General features: G+C 41.9%; 1 protein-coding gene across 5 annotated transcripts in view; it reads left to right on the forward strand.

Moving 5' to 3' along the window:
* The window catches only part of LOC122884726 (gamma-aminobutyric acid receptor subunit pi), a 47,780-nt gene extending 41,586 nt beyond the window's left edge, over positions 1-6,194 (forward strand). For 4 of the 5 annotated variants that reach the window (XM_044215016.1, XM_044215017.1, XM_044215019.1 and 1 more), the window contains 3 exons: positions 104-256; positions 1,686-1,876; positions 2,127-6,194. In XM_044215016.1, coding sequence (XP_044070951.1) covers positions 104-256; positions 1,686-1,876; positions 2,127-2,486 — 704 coding nt within the window. In that variant the 3' untranslated portion in view covers positions 2,487-6,194. Of the gene's footprint in view, positions 1-103; positions 257-1,685; positions 1,877-1,944; positions 2,029-2,126 lie in introns of all 5 variants that reach the window. The other variant, XM_044215021.1, reaches the window with a different exon arrangement.
* Positions 6,195-18,235: the final 12,041 nt, after the last annotated feature.

Raw genomic sequence — 18,235 nt, forward strand, 5'->3', positions numbered from 1 at the left:
TAAATATTGTAAAATTAGAATCCGTATGGGTAGGATTTCTAATTCACACTACATGTTTTCTGTTATCAAGTACATTGACAGACCTTTGTCCCTCTTCTCAAAGGCAATTACCCCAAGCTGGTCTTCCACTTTGAACTGAAGAGGAGCATTCTGTACTTCATCCTAGAGACCTATGTCCCCTCAAGCCTGCTTGTTGTCCTCTCGTGGGTTTCCTTCTGGATTTCCCTGTCCTCTGTTCCAGCACGTATTTGTATAGGTATGGGGCAAAGCAATCTTTTTTTCACTAAATGTTAAAATGTGAGCAAATGTCATGTCATTTTACATTGCAACAAACCGTATCTAGGTATTGTGTGTCACTGTATTGTGCTGTGTACTGTTGTTATGAGTATCCACCTTATTTCTCTTTTTCAGTTATCAGTAGTATGTTTACTATGACACAGATATAAGATACTTAAGATACTACATGTTGAATGATTTTGAATTTGATTTTAGAGGGCTGAGGGTTGAAGAAAGCATCTGTGACACTGGTGTTATCTAGTGGGAACATCCAAACATAGATGTTTGAATTAGATCCAGTACTACTGCATTGGAGTTTGAGAACACTAAGTTCTCAAAACAAACAAAACTACAAGATATCCTACTTCATGGCGCGCCAGATATAAAGGGGTTCATTTCGGTGAGGTCATTGCAGGTGATCTTGGTTGCCTTTTCTTGTTTCTTGTGTTATTGCTGCTCTTTTTCTTTATATGATTGTCCGTGCATCCTCACCATACCATGACTGACTAAGTTAAATCTGAACTTTTGTCTCATATGTAAGGACATACGTAAGAACATAGGACATATGAAAACTTGAGATGAGGGCTTATTATTTTCTGGTCGTCTATAGGGATGTAGGAGTGGGAAATCTAGGATGTCTTGAGTTGCAGTACTGAAGGCCAAACTGGAGTCATGAATAGGGCGAGAAATGGAGCGTTGTGTTATTGTCAACAAATCCCATCAAAAGACCAAAACCCAGCAATGAATTTATCCTATAAGTATTGCCTGTGTATCCAAATCCCTTAATATAGTTTATTCATCTGTGCCATAGACCTCTATTGTTACCAAAAAACTATTAAAAACAAATTAATTAGCTGCACTGTTGCATTGGGTGACATGTTTCTTAATTTCACTGAACATGAGCACTGCTGAAGCATTTTTTATACAGCAAATAAACTGTACACTTTGTTCACTGAACAATTTATTGAGTGGTTGTCTGCAGGCTTAAAGCCCCGAAGATTTGGTTTCAAATCGTAAGTATTCCACCATAACATTAAATATCCAGCCGGTCTCCTTCATCAGGACTGCGTGGGTGTGGTTTTAGTAGATTTAATTGACAGTTACATGGTAACATAAGCCAACGACCACATAACTGTTATGACATTTTTGATTTTTGATTCAACGGACATCACCCTTTTTAAGTGGTCTGTCCACTCAAAACTAGTAAAAAAAAAAAAAGAGCACAGTCAAAAACAGCACAGACAGAAATCCCTCATATAAAAAAAAAAACAGTTCCAACTTTGGCAGAAAATTGTGTGTTTATGTAACACTCCATCCACTCATATGACGCTGATTGAGAAAATAAGTTTTAAGGGTTTTTAATGGTTGATCAAAGAATCCATAGTTCACCAGTGTGTTTTTTGTGCCAGGAGTGACCACAGTACTAACTATGACCACTCTGATGATGGGGGCCCGGACGTCACTGCCCAATGCCAACTGCTTCATTAAGGCCATTGATGTTTACTTGGGAATCTGCTTCAGCTTCATCTTTGGAGCGCTCATTGAGTACGCTGTGGCCCACTTCTGCACCCTCACTCACCCCGACGCACACATGTTCATGGTGAGACCCTCCTGGATATACTGTCTTATTGTTAATTGTTGTGGTCATTGCTGTTGTTGTGGTCACAGTCATTGTCTTCATGATGGTGGTCATTGTCATCGTCGTCATCACCACCGCCACCATCATCATCATATCATCACGAGCACTTTGGGGTAAGTTGAACAAGAGTTACAAGCTCTCAAATTTAGATGCATCACGTTTTTGTTTCCATTCAAAACTCCTTCTTTCTGTGGCTCTCACACTCCTGCAGTACGGCCACCACATGCACGACTTCGACGACGAAATGAACGGCATCCTCACCACCATCTCCAGACACTCCAACAGGGCAAAGAGACGCAAGGAGCCTGCTTCTTCCCCATCTCCCGCCTCCCTAGAACTCGCTGTCAGCCCTTCCAGCCCCTCAGGCAGTGAGCCTAAGCCCGAGGCGTCGCCCCCAGAGTCCACCAACTGGTGCCTCACTGTTCTGGTCACCCTCCGTAAAGTACTCCGCTCCATAAATTGCTGTCACGTGGAGAACCCCCACCACATAGACAACTACTCCAGAGTCACCTTCCCCCTCTCTTTTGTCATGGTTAACCTGCTCTACTGGACATATTATCTGTACTTTTAGCATTCGCTCAAGTGCAGCATGTGTCCCAGAGAGTGTGAGTCAGAGAGTGTATGTAGACACGATGTGTATTTTACCGTATGTATGTACATTAAATGTTATTTAGGTGTGTTTTGAGACGAGTGTGTAAAATTTCTACATTTGGATTCATGAGTGAAGTAGCATACTCATAGAGGGTTGTTTTTGGGAAAAAGCGATGCCTATGATTACAGCGCCATTCTTAAATATTAATGTGTACTTGAATCGAATCATTGCTTTAAATTTTAATCAGCTGGTTTTATTAAAAAATAGGCCCACCTGACATTGACTGGGTGAGATTTGATCAATTTGATCAAAGAACATTGCTTACAAAGACAAAATAGCCAGTCTGCATATTTTTTTTGCTGCAGTATATAAATTTTAAGTGTATCAGCGTGCAGGTAGTTACTGTCTGACACTGAGAGGATGGAGCTGTAATTTAAGGCTTTATGACAGAATTTGCTAGCATTGCTGAGAGAGAGCAAATGCCCGCTCCACTTTGATTCTCTGTTGTGATGGATTGATCAATGATACTTTCCATTTCTGCCTGCAGATACAACATTTAGAGGGACATAGGAAAATAATGGATGGAAGAAGAGGGACAGGGGGAGACAGGGGAGCTTGAAAAATAACTCAACATGGAGAGTGTTAAAAACTATAAACCAGTCTCCCAAGGACGATAATTTCCGCTCGCTGTTGAAATCTCTCTTTCTTCTGTGTCCTTCTGTGAGTCATTTTTAATTCACTAAGCAGTGCTGTCTCTCTTTGCCTGCATTTATTTTTTCATTGACACTATAAATGTAGTGGCCTTTGATCCCTTCAGTTGTATTCTGGAAATCTGGCCACCATGAACAGTATTATGGCACTTGTCATCACACGTCTGTTCTGCAGTTTCACAAGGAAGGCGGCCTGTGAAACACTATGAAACTACAGAACGTTGAATAATAAACTATATGGCATAAATATGACATTATGAAATGAATAATCACATACATAAATAGAGTGGAATATATAAATAACAATACATTATTAAAACTCAACTTGTTTTATAACATTTTATTTCATCATTTTTATTTTCATACTTTTTTTTCATTGTGGATTTTTTTATTTTAGAACGTAATTTTTCAAACCTCTGTTTTTATTTCATAAGGGCATTTTTTTTTTTTTTTTACCAGTGACACTTTATTTCATCTCACTTTTTATTTCATTATTTCATAATGCTATAAAGCCTCCCTTCGCAGGGCTCAACAACTGCTAACATTACCAAATATTAACCAGCTATTTCCTGTTAGCTTGAGCAACAACAATGCAAAGACACAGTAGCTTAGCTCTTCTTTTATTTGGTTTAAAAAGGCTATATTATGCTGCCTTCCTAACCAGCTAGGATAGGTTGTGAGCTTGGATTATTTACTTGGCATCAAACTGTGGACACAGTGTTAGCAGTGTTAGCTAGTTGGCTAAATCAGATTTAGTGTTTATGATTCTAAAGCTGTTCAATAGAGAAAGACACAGTCCTGTGAAGATTAAAAAGACAGTCTTGCTCGTTGGTTCCTCTAGCCAAGAGGAGCTAGCTAGCTGGCAGCACAGTCATTAAAAAAATTACATTATGAAATAAAAAAGCAACATCAATTGTTATGAAACGTTATGAAATGAAAACAGGCTTTTGAAAAAATAACATTTTGAAATAAATTTTTTTATAATGAAATAAAATAATGATGAAATAACATTTCAAAGTAATGGGATATGTTTTAATAATTAATTACATTATTTCACCATTTATTTGTTCATTTATAAATGTCACTTTTTTTGTTCATATGATTATTCATTATGTTTTATTTATTTATTGCATATTGAACACTTTGGGTCTCCATACAGGACAGCAACACCTAGACAGACCGGTACCATGTAACAGTGATATACGCAGCACTCTTTATGGGCTGCTGGCAGTGTTTCTCCCTGTGAATTTGTAATGCATAAAGCAGTAGTCAGACCCAGATGTGTTAGACATTGTAGAGTGATTTGGATATGAATGAAATGGCCAAAATATTTCAACAGGATGTCATCATCTGTGCATTATCCAAATGGAAAAATGCCTTCATATACTACGCTTGAGGTATCACTTCTCTCCTCAGTTCTTTAGGCTGTTGTCATCTTCCGCTGTGTGAGTATCGAGTGTTGTGATACAGTATGTTCGCTACCAGTGATGTGAACCAAAGAACCAAAGATACCAATTTGATTTTACCGTTCCTTTTGGTTGCCCTTTAGTTCCTCAACTAGGAGATTTTAAGTGCATTTTCAAATGTTTATATCACGTTTGTTATTCATTGGATAATTCTGAAATAGCATGCAGTCAATGAGCAGATGAACATGACACTTTACAATTCAGATAGAAAACAGGATTCAGTTTAACAACAGAGATGCATGTTTATTTATTGCAGTATTTATTTATAGTATAATATTGCTGGGACATATTTTCACTCATTCCATTCCATTTTTAAGAACTATCATTCACTGTCTATTGAACTTAATGGCAATCTATTTATATTTCATTGCCTTTTAAACTCTTTATGCTCATATTTTAGCTGCATTGCTTCTCATGTTTTAATCTATTTTTGAATATGTTATCAACTACCAAGCTTTTGGATTGCACTCCTTGCCTGATGCTAATAGAAAAGTAGGATTTTTCTTTCGTTTCTGGTCTTCCTGCATGGTTATCAAGTGTAACTTCTGTTTCTTCTGCTTTGCTTGATTTTGTTATGGTTTAATATGATGGAGGAGAATCATCATGAAATGCTCAGCTGAGGCCATTGAACGGATTAGATCTGTATTTTGATTGCAATGATGCAACTTTGATTTGGGGTGTCATCTGGGTCCAAAAGTGCAGGATGTTCAAACCCCTGTTCTCATTTTCAGTTCAGTTATGAACCCTATTCTGTGAAAGGATGAGTGATCAGTGACAGTGTTCATTTGTCTCCGAATGAGCTGCGTCTGCTCTGCGGAAGTGAGCACTGAGCCACTGAAAAGGTTAATGTGATAAAATACAGAGTGTCAGGTTTTATACAATATAGCTCCACGGTCATAGTTTTGATAGCTATCTTCTCAGTGATTAGTACAAGAAGTGAATGCCAATATGGAGCCAAAGAACCACAAGAGCAACCATTCAAGCTTTCTGTCAGAATGGAAGCAAATAGAACGTTTTGTCACCCAGTGATGAAGTTGATCCATACACAAGGCTAGAGAGTATCAATTGTCCAGTGGCTCCATGGTCGCAACTACATTATCAGTGCTGGTTTGCTGCGAATGGACAGCATTTTAGATGGTTATGAATACCCGAAGAAGTTGAGAATACATCGCAGAAACAAAGGTATGAAACAGAACATTATGGGCAACATTGCCGGGACCCATTTGGAGCAACTTTTCAGCAACATTGGGCAACAAAAAAATGGAAAATGGCTACCGTTGGACTTCCCTTTTTTTCCTGTTGTGGGATGTGTGAAATAATGCCTCAAGGTGACGTTGGCTACCAACCTCACAGTTCCTAGGGCATCTTCATGTGAAATGTATTCATATACTGTAGTACCATGATAATATAGGCATCAGTATGCTTAACCTGTTGTAAATAAATAGTAACACTATGCATGTTTATTTGGTGTATGAATATGAATGATAGCAATAAAAGAGGATTAACGTGTGTATTGTTGACGCTCTTTATACATTTTACTTATTGCATTATTGGAAATGTGACATTAGTTTGTAAATTATGGCATCATAATTTAACAAAGCAGAATGAAAAGCTGATAATTATCCACAATTTAAATTAGAAGTGCAGTGGCTAGCCTGCAGCCATGTAAATGTGTGTGTTTGTGTGTTGCAGATGTTAGGGCAGCAGTGTCCCAGTGGGAGTGGCGTAGAATGTGAGTCTTATTTCCCTGCAGCTTCATTAGCTCTGAGTCAGCAGAATACATTGAGAGGATGATCTGGGTTCATCATACAGTACATACCCACACATACACACACGGAATTTGTTTTTATGGGTGAATTCAAAGATGTACCAGGCCACTTTCCACTTTGTTGATGGAAGCAAAGACAGCTGAATTTTTTTAATGACTTCCTTACCCTGAAGTACATTATTTGAGTAAACTATGAACAAAATTTCTTATTATTTAAAAAAAACTTTTTGCAGTTGATTTCTGGAAGGACTAATTCTTTGTAGTTGCTTGCGTTTTTGGTCAGTCTGATTGACCATATGCAGGGCCATGCAGGGTTCCTGGCTTTCATTAAGCGGTGCTGTATGTGCCAACACGACAAAGCAATAAGAAAATGTAACATTACAATTTAGTCTTACTTTCATGTATAACAAATGTAAACGATGTGTTTAAACACTACTACCTGACATAACACAATAAATACATAAATAAGATCCAAACAGGGACATATGGGACAAAAATACATTTATTCCAGCAAGCATCACAGGAGCATAGAAGATTTTAGAGTAAACTCACAAGCAATGTAGTGAAATTAGATTTTCCTCTCTGGATGAACAGGAGCCTTGATTATGAAGATCAGTCAGCCTGACAATATAACCTCAAGTCAATACCTTTGTTGCCTCAAAGTTGACAACAGGAATGGAAATAATAGTGCTCTAATGTTACCAGTCTCCATAATCCTCACATTGTAAATCCTGATCCTCAACTGAATCAATCTCTTTAAATTCAGGAATCCCTTTAAAAAGAGATCATCAGTGGGATAAGGCACAAATCAAAGGTGCAGGTTTTGACCTTCTCAAGAACTCTCCGTTGCAAATATTTCATGTTCCGCTTTGATCACAAATGGACTGGTGGTCAGTCAGGCAGTAAGTGTTTGATCATACCTTTTAAATATGTGTAGCACTGTATCCCCACAGTTCTCACATTCTCCTATAAATGTACAGCTGACAACATCGTAGCGCCTGTCAGTATCCAATGCATATGAATATTACTGCCAGTTTTCACATATAACATTTCATCATACACTTGCAGCTACACTACATTATGTTGCAATGATCCTTACCTGGAAAATGTTTTTAACATTCAAACTATTCTGAGGACTGAGCATTTATTTGGTGTTTTGCACTTTGTATGTACAGTAAGGACATCATTTTGTGTTTCAAGGTAAAATTTCAACATGATTTTGTGGAAGGAAACTCATTGGAGCCCAAGCAATCACAAAATACTGTAAATGGACTTACTGTACTGTGTGTTCCTTATGTAGTGCCTGCAACACTGTGTGTGCACTGTCATGACTTCAGAGTCAAACCATCATCAAATACGTACAAATTGATATCTTAAAAGCACACATTCTTACAGTTGAGAGACTACAGAAATCCCAATGGCTGATGGTCTCTGGAGTGACTTTGACTGCAGACACAATGCTTTTTAATGTTTGCGGTAACCCAGACATCTTCTCTTACAGTCACAGTGTATCTGTATCGTGACTGTATGGCACTCTGAGATATCAGTTACATCAGTGTAAAAACTGCTAAGATGAGTCACATTGCGGAGCCTGTTACTTCTCCCCGCAGGACAGCGAGTCTGAATCTGGTTTGAAGGAGCATGGTAAAGAAAGTTATCACAGCATCAAAACAGATCTCGAGGTGGCCGATTCAAGGGTATATCAGCGTGAGTGAGACCAATACAGCATTTGTCTCAGCAGAAAAGTTGCACAGAAATGTGAAATAATGTGTGCAATAATTTGTCCTCACAGCCCATGGAGTATCAATAGTGGTCTAATCAAACGGACAATAGCAGGAGGTAGAGGCCGCGAGTAATTACAATCTTGCCGAGCAGATAAATATCTAAAGTCATTGAGATTATTGACACAGAATTGATGAGACCTGCTGAGGATGTTGTATGAGTCTGTGGAGGCCAAACTACATGCCATCTTGGACAGTGTCTCCCACCCACTCCATGACGTGCTGGTCAAACAAAGGAGCACCTTCAGCAGAAGACTCACCACAGAGCGCCACAGGAAGTCATTCCTGCCTGTGGCCATCAAACTCTTTAACTTCTCCCTCTAAGTGTCAGTCTATATGAACCAAAGTCATTAAACTGGACATTGGATCATTAACATCACTGCAATACTTGAAATATTGTGCAATATTCTCTGTTTAATACTGCTGTGCAATATAGTCTGTTTTCAGTTTAATATTCCCTGTTTATTGATATTTATTCATACTTCTCTTACTGCTGTGCAATATCCGACTATCTAATCTGGTTAATCTGCTACACTTGACAGCACTCATTATTGCACTATTACTTATTTCTTGTATTACACTGTATTATACCGTACATACTTACCAACCTCTACATCCACGTTGATACTTACACTTATTTTAGCTTTAATACTTTATATCCACTTTGTACTTAATTTATCTTAGCTGTATTATAGCGTATTATATGTGGATTTGCTTAGTACTTCTATTCCTGTGTGCACTGATGTGACAGTGAGCAGCTGTAACTAAAGAGTTTCCCCTCGGGGATCAATAAAGTATTTCTGATTCTGATTTCAAAAGCATGCAACAAATTGATCGCAGTGTAAGTGTATGTGTTTGTGGATGATGGATTTCTATATATCCATCCATAAGCATACCCGTGTGCAGTGGTGACTGTATGGTGAACTAAGTACATTTACTATTGTACTTAAGTACAATTTTGAGGTAATATTCCCATTTTATGCTACTTTATACTTCTACTCCACTACATTTTGGAGGCAAATGTTGTACTTTTTTCTCCTTTACATTTATGTGACAGCATTAAATTACTAGTTACTTTGCAGATTTAGATTAAGAGTGCAAAATATTAATGAATTATATAAAGTAATTAAAATTAGCTCCACCTTTACCACATGCAACATAATATATGTGATTTTGAAATGGGCCATTCTGCATAATGAGTACTCCTAGTTTTGTTTTTTATAACCAAATATTTTTACACTGTAGTATTGCTACATTTACTAAAGCAAAAGATCTGAATACTCCTTCCACCGCTGGGTTTTGTCTTGAGGCCTGCCATGTTATATTGCCCACTTGTTGTGTTTGCGTCTACAGCTTTGCATATCAAAGCCATTACTAAGATCCACATGGCTGCTTTTAGTATTAGAGTAAAACGTGTGACGTGTCCATAGCCAGCTAATTCTGTAAACAGTCACACTGCAAATTTAAATCAGTAAACCATTTAACCTTGTAATACCATAACATGTTCTCCTGACACAGCCGGCAGATCACCAAATGTGGCGCTCTGTGTCACCACAAGATGGCAGTATGGAATCACATTTGACCATCAAATCCACTGCAGTGCAAAGAAGCTGCACTGTGCAGCAAAGCAGGAGAGCAATGAGATTCGCTCACATGTTGATGCACTGAGGAAGTATCAGCTGTTATCAGAATTTATTGACAATCCGCCTTTAATGTTTTAAGCGGATTACGTGTGTGAGTTTCTTGTTTAGCTGTTGTTTAATTTCAGTGCTCCTCTCCTGAGGGAGCTGCAGGTCACAGTCACAGGAAGATACACGAGGGGGGGGGAAATGATGCTCATTAAAATGCGGTTCAGCTTGGGTGATGGAATTGTTTGAGTAGATTATAAAGCTGCAGTGTTAACAAGCAACTTAATGAACTGATGAGACTAAAAGATTGATGGACTGATTGGTTGATTGATTTTGCTCTCTAATATTTATTGACGTTATACAAAAGTCACTGTTTTATGTAAAAGCTAGAAATTCTACAATTGGCCTACTGCTGACCTAAAAGATATGAATGTCTCACTGAGCTCTGAACTGATCACAAGTAAACTCTTAGAAGCATTCTAATTGGTGTGCACTCATTCTTCTTCTGTGCATTTTTTCCCTCACCCTTAACCTTTAAAACCTTTAATGCTTTATATACTGTTCATATATTGATACGTGTGTAATTTGCATATTTAACAAGACATCTTTGAACAACAGGATATTTTAACGCCACTTGATTCACACCTCTTCCTAAAGTGTTAATGCCACCAATAAACAATTCATACATCAAATCATGTCTAATTCTTTGAAGGCTGGTGTCACTTTTCTCTCATCCATTGCATTTCTAACTGCAGCATGAACTCCATTCATATTTCAAAATGCTCAGTATTCCACACTGATCAACTGTATGAAGCTTGTTATAGCCCTAACCCTACTACTACCCCCCCCAGCCCTTACTATTAGTTATATAGTATATATGAATGTCTATGGAGGCTCGTTCACTTACATTGTATTTATAACTCAGCACCTGTGTGCAGTGCAAATTCCATTCACATTTCAAATCCTCACTGTTGCACACTGATCAGCTGTATATATACTGCAAGGCATTAAAGCCTAGGCTACTGCAGAAGTGTTCTGAAGCCCCCATTCACTCCCACTGCAGTCATAACGCCCAGTCTACACTGAAGGCCTAGCGTGAGCAGCGCGTCGGCGAAGCAGCAGCGGCACCTTCAGTCCTCTGTCTGTCTGCGCAGGATGCGTTCAGGCACAGTGTTGAGTGTAGATCACTCAGAGCCCTACACACAGTCACCGTAGTTATTACCGTAAAAAAAAAAAAAAAAAAAAAAAGAAGAAGAATTTAATAGATTTGGAGCGTAAAAATACGCTTCGGGTCGCCTATACGCGCAGGTGAGTAAAACGCGAGCCATTACGCGGCCTGTGTAGACAGCTGATTGATTCAAACAGACGTCTATCTACTCCGCCAGACGAGCGTGAGACGGACGTGAGACGCTCTCTGTGTAGACAGACACGCCACTCAGCCAGTACACTGAAATCGGTGAGTTTTATCCAATATGTCCCAAATCACGTCAGTCAGCATCAGTGCTCACAGACATCCCACGCGTTTTTCTTCAGGGAATGCTTCTCCAGATATTCTTTTTTTTTTTACAATTGCATTTTGGCGTTTAAACTGAAGTTTATAAAGTTTATAATCAGTAGCATAAGCTTAAACTATTACCGTGATTATAAGTCAAGACTGAAGCGGCTGCTAACTGCTCTCAGCTGCAGCACTTCATCTAAAGGTAATGTTACCCACTTCTTATGGCCCATTCCGTGTCAATCAGATTTCCTTGTAATTTGCAAATTTGGACCACTGGGACCATTCCTCTGTAAATTGAATTTCAATCAAAGCTTTTAATCACTAGCCGTTTAGCTCACTATGTTTAACACACTCCCCAGTTTTTCATAACAGAGTTACTTGAAATGGCCCCTAAGAACAAACAGTTGAGGGCCATATGGTGCTATGTGGCACAGCACAGAAACTGTCAACAAAGACATATTTCACAGCAGACATTTTGACTTGTGAAAGTAGGAACGGCACAGGTGTTACATTAAGTGTCCCAGTAAGCCGTGACAGTGTGACAGTGAGCCAGCATGCACAATACCAGGACCCTGCAACTGGAGCAGCTAAATGTACTGTAAGTCAGCCATCGATCATTTTATTATCAGCAATTAATAATTATTACACCTGTGCTTTTCCTACTGTCAAAATGTCTATTGTGAAAAAGGTAGCATGTCGTTAAAGACATTGGTTCTATTGTTTGACACCAACACCAACATTTTCTGCTAATTTCCATTGGTTGAAGGATAAAATTGAAACTGCATTGTCACACAAGAGGGTCCACCTGCAGACCTCACTTCTGGGGACCCCAGGTCTGTTAGCCAATGGGAAGAGAGTAGGGTCCCAATGCGTGAGATGCATCACTTCCTTTTCTACCACAAAAAGCATGTAAGCAAACAGGCTCCTCCATGTACGGTTAGTTCAACTCCTTTTTTGCTCAGAATGAGAGGGTAACAGTATCTTCTGTGTAAAAGTGAAATAAAAATCCAAGCAAGCGGAAAAACTACGTTGCACATGAGCAAGATGTATTCCTCTGCAGTGGCAGTAAACACTACACACAGGGCCCACTGATACCTGTGCTATATTCAGAGCTAACAAGATATTTAGGGCTGACAAACAGTAACATTAACCGTGATAAACAGCATGGCTACGGCTATGTACTGGCACTCCTCCCCCCGCAAACACAGACACCGAGAGCTGCTTGTCCAGCTACAACCCGGGTACCCACACAGCAAGGGCCATAAATGTGTTTCTGCTGTAGTGACTGTCAAAGCTCCACCAGACTCCAGCAGTCTTTCCAGCAGAGAAACGGAGAGTCTGACCGTAGCTTCTTGTGGCTGTAGTTGAGCCTTGGTTCACACCCGTTGATATCACCTCCGCAACGCTAGACGCATGTCTGGTATATGACCAGGCCGTATCGTGCTTTATATTCCCCACAGTAACTGTGTTTACTTTCTTTCATATACTTTGTGATACAGAGCGACGGTGAGCTACACGTAGATTTATAGAACGGAGTTACATCCAGGTAACTTATAACGTTACTAACTGAAGACTACTGCTGTGCAATCGCTGTGTTTACGTTCAGTCATTCATACGGAGCGCTGATAGGAGAAGACCATTGAGAGTCTGTCTTTAACTTCCTCAATGTTGTCTTCACTCTCAACAAACTCCACCAGCACCAGAAACATTCAGAGGAAAACACGTCCCCATGTGGTATCTCCGTTGATGCCGTGGCCCGATGTGCAGTTACTGCCGTCAGCTGACATCTGAGCCTAGATACAGTGCGGCCCTTTAACACAGAAGTATAAATCCAGCTTCAGTTTCGCCCTTGTCCGCTAACCCTCCGTTTCACACACTATGTGGTCACAAGACCAGGCCTCACAGCCGGTGCTCCCCCACTGCTCTGTTGCATGTTTTAAGTATGCTTGGAAGGAGGGTTCTAGCAGAAGTTGTAGTTACCCTTTAAGGCACAGTAGTTAGTAGTAAGACACAACACACCAGTGACACTCACTGTACAGCATTTAACTTTTCTGTTTAGTTCAACCTTAACATCAACACCTGGTAGTCATTGTGAATGCTGCTGTCAGAATCTTTTGCATTCTACACACTAGTTTCAAAGCAGGTTTGGGATACGTATTGTGTTCACATTGGAAAGTGTAGTCAAATTAGTCAGTATGCAGACTAAAAATGGCTTGATTTTTGAGTGTGCTGTTGATATACATATTTGTTCCACAGTGCAACACACAAAAAGAAATGGAGGCATTAGTCACAGCTGCAGAAAAAAGGAATAAATTGTGAATGCTCCATTCTCCAGAAGGATCTTGCAAAAAAAAATTAAATGTGAAGTTTAATCAGCAGTGGCATTCTAAAGTCACAGTTTGATTGAAGTAGCGTGGCGGCACATTGTATATTTCATCTAAAGTATGTTTCTATTACAACAAGTATTGATTTCTTGTACCAGCTGCTAAACGGTCATACTTTAAAGATGAATAATACATACTGTATACAATTAAAATGCAGTAGTAATTGGGCACATTACACCACATCACACAGCATTGCTTTGTTTTGGGCTACGCAACTGCACAACAAGGTTTTCGTCAGACAAACATCCATGTAAACAAAAAGCAAATTATACATCAGCTTCACCTTAATTAGACGATCGTGTGAAGAATCTAGGGTGGAACACACTGATTCCTCAGCAATACAGAGAATTTTGATGGACTTTGCACATTTTATGATCATTACATTATGTAGCTTGGTTATTTGGTTGATGTATATATGTCATGAGCTCCATGGGATATCATAAGCACCGGGTTTCCGGCGGGTTATTGCAGTATGGCAGTGTCTGCACCTTTTTCTTCGAATTTACTGACAGTCAAACTTAGCTCATGACAATGTGACCTGAGTAACCCAGTAAATCAGACTATGGCCACTAACCGGGTTACTGCGTGTAAACTGAGGAAGCGGCTTCACAATCTCTGCTGTGGTTATCACGCCGCCTTCAGTTATTCAGCTCTACACAATCAACCACAACAGTCTTATCAGATGGGGCTCTTTAGCACAAAATCTTATCAAACGGTTCCCTGCTCGTTGTCATCTGCAGCTGCAGAACATGACAAAACCCCTCATGCTCACTGCCTCTTTCACCTGCACACACACATACACACCTAGCTCTATCTGCCCCCCCCCACACACACACTTTGCCCATCTGCGAGATCACAGCAGAATGGCAGCATTTAGCCTCTATTGAGAACCCCTGTGCTGGGCGTGCTGGAGAGATCCCTAATCTGCCCTGAGATCTGTGTTTCTCCCTGTGGCCTGTGAGCACCGTGTAATTGGGCTCAAATTGGAAGCAGGATCTGAGCTTGTTTATGTAACAAGCATTTTGTGTGATAACGCCACTGTGCTGTCTGGTTTGTCTGTCTCTTTTTCTCTGCTGACTTGCATCCAAAGCTCCAGCGAGGCTCTGAGGCAGCGGGAGTGGCCACATTTTTGATGGTGGCCAAATAAATCATTGTAGGTGTAAAGTATTTAACAAACATTAACATTAACATTTAAAGCCAGGAGAAGAAGTTTGTATGGTCAGGTAGCTTTGACCCTCGATGCTGCAGCTGGTGGACTTCAAGTTATACGTCCTTATTAAACCTATTTCTCTGTGCATCTCTTCCTCCCCCTCTGCATGTTCTGTGTCTTCTTCCTATTTAGCGTGACTTTTTTCTCAGAGGTTATTTTAGTGGAATGGCTACGACCTGGCGGTGGATTTCAAGCCCATGTTCACACGCTTGTTAAGCCTATTCCTCTTGGTATGTCTCTCTGCCGCTCTGTCTGCCTGTATTCTTTTGTGTCTGACCTCAGAGATCTCGCTGAGAGCCCATGATGAGTCATAGCTCAGTCTGGAGCCTCTGCATCGCAGTGGGGAGTCGGGAATACAGAGCAGCTCCAGCGTTTTACCAACACACACAGATACACACACATCTCACGCATTTGCACATGCATAAAGGCGGACAAACAGACAGGAGCGGAGGACAGATTCACAAGTAACATGACGCCTACGTAAAAATATGCATAGACACACAGGATAAATAGGTAAAGTGTGTGTGTGTGTGTGTGTGTGTGCATTTCAGAGTGATCTAGAGAGACATTGCAGTAGAAGGGGGAGTGTTTTTAAAGGTGAACACATTTGACAAGGTGTAAGCTCCTGAGCTATACCTTCTAATTAACAAAAAAGAATATTCATGGACACACACACACACACACGCACACACACACTCGCAGACATTGTTATTCAAAATAATGCCTCATTCCCAGCAGCAGATTATCTTATTGTCTAACCCTGATCCTGTAATATGCAGCACTGTGACGTTCCTGTGATCTTATTCACTTTTGCTGGAATCGTCAAGAGCCCTCCACGTCCCTGATTAATTTCACTTGGCGCTGTGATTGAAATTCACGCTACTACCTAACACGCCGCTACATTAAGACAGTTTCCGCTGTTGTATCCCTGCCATCTCTTGCCGCGCTGTATTTGAGTTTCATCTCTGTGTGACTAAAGAGCGTGTTTTCCATTCTCCCACCCTGCACCTCCCGAGACTGCAGTGGGATCTCAAAAGAACAGCATGCTGTGATGTATATTTCAGCTACTTCCTTCAGCAAACCCTATCTTAAAAACCCATTTTTCTCCCACTCTTTCTTTTCTTTCTCTTCCCTCATGTGCTGCAGTGGTGTGTTATGTGTGTGTGTGCTATGTAGTCGTGACACCGACCCTGGAAAATGTTTAGCTGGGGAGCTCTTGCGTCAGCGAGGCTCTTTTTTCATCTTAAACAAGTTTCCACCGCTCCCCTGATCAATGACTTGGGGTTGTGCTATGTGATACCACGCATCAATAGTGAGTAAAGGGGTGCAGAGAGGAGAGCTGTCTCCAATTTACCCAGGTGAGCCTCACTGGGAGTTTGAATGCATTTTGCCTCCATTGAGTGAAAGTATAGAGATGAGTCATGTTTCAGACACATTCTGGCTCAAGGAAATAAGCCACATGTCCTGCAGCAACACAATACCATGAATAATGGCAGGTAGTCTGCTCACAGTCGGATTTACAAACAAATCAGGTGTATTCGGACATGCAGGACTTGGATCTCTGTTGTGAAACAGACACTGCCTTGCGACCTCTCCATAAAAATGCCTGCATGGTGGGGAACAACGCAATAAGCTTTAATTGCGGATTTAAAGAGGTGCTCCAGCAATTTAGTATTGCACTTTCAAAACGTTGTGGGAGATTTGAAAAAAGAATAGTCAAAATTGATGCAGCAGAGGCCGAGATAGCCTGACATTTAGTCCCTAGTATGGGTCAAGCTCCAAAACCGCTGGATCCTACATTTCCCATAATGCAACTCGATGACGTGTTTTGTTAGATCATCCCTGACTGATAAATGCCCACGCCTTTCAAACTCTCATGCTACCAGTTCCTAACATCGCCCAGCCCAAGCTGAGATAACCATAGATATAAAACACTAGATGTGACACGTCATAATGACTTGCCATTCCAGGATGGAACCACATGGCAGCCATTTTACCTCCTCCTTGAACCGCCACCTTAACGTGGTGGAGGGGTTTGAGTACCCGAATGACCCTGGGAGCTATGTTGTCTGGGGCTTTATGCCCCTGGTAGGGTCTCCCATGGCAAACAGGTCCAGGGTGACGGGTCAGACCAAGAGCGGTTCAGAAGACCCTTATGGATTTTTTAAAACCAAGGCCAGTTACGTCGCCCGGATTGGCGCTACCGGGGCCCCACCCTGGAGCCAGGCCTGGGGTGGGTGCCCGACGGCGAGCGCCTGGTGGCCGGGCCTTTCCCCACGGGGCCCGGCCGGGCACAGCCCGAAGGAGCGACGTGGGGCCGTCCTCCCGTGGACCCACCACCCGCAGGAGGATCCGTAAGGGGCCGGTGCAGAGAGATCTGGGCGGCAGTCGAAGGCAGGGGCTTCGGCGACCAGATCTCCGGACACAGAAACTGGCTCTAGGGACATGGAATGTCACTTCGCTGGGGGAAGGAGCCTGAGCTTGTGCGGGAGGTTGAGCGTTACCGGCTAGATATAGTCGGCCTCGCCTCCACGCACAGCCTGGGCTCTGGAACCCGTCTCCTCGAGAGGGGCTGGACGCTCCATTTCTCTGGCGTTGCCGGGCGGGGAGAGGCGGCGGGCTGGTGTGGGCCTGCTCATAGCCCCACAGCTCAGCCGTCACGTGTTGGAGTTTACCCCAGTGAACGAGAGGGTCGCGTCCCTCCGCCTACGGGTGGGGGACAGGTCTCTCACTGTTGTGGCGGCCTCACGGGCCGAACAGCAGTGCAGAGTACCAGGCCTTCTTGGAGTCCCTGGGAGGGGTACTAGACAGTGCACCGCCCGGGGACTCCGTTGTTCTACTGGGGGACTTCAACGCCCACGTGGGCAACGACAGTGACACCTGGAGAGGGGTAATCGGAAGGAACGGCCCCCCTGATCTGAACCCGAGCGGTGTTCAGTTGTTGGACTTCTGTGCTAGTTACAGTTTGTCCATAACTAACACCATGTTCAAGCACAAGGGTGTCCATCAGTGCACGTGGCACCAGGACACCCCTAGCCGGAGGTCGATGATCGACTTTGTTGTCGTATCATCTGACCTCCGCCGCGTGTCTTGGACACTCGGGTGAAGAGAGGGGCGGAGCTGTCAACCGATCACCACCTGGTGGTGAGTTGGATCCGCTGGCGGGGAGGAAGCCGGACAGACTTGGCAGGCCCAAGCGTATCGTGAGGGTCTGCTGGGAACGTCTGGCGGAGCCCTCTGTCAGCAGGGTCTACAACTCACACCTCCGGGAGAGCTTCTCCCA

The sequence above is a fragment of the Siniperca chuatsi genome, linkage group LG11 (assembly GCF_020085105.1).
Source record: "Siniperca chuatsi isolate FFG_IHB_CAS linkage group LG11, ASM2008510v1, whole genome shotgun sequence".
Lineage (NCBI taxonomy): Eukaryota > Metazoa > Chordata > Actinopteri > Centrarchiformes > Sinipercidae > Siniperca > Siniperca chuatsi.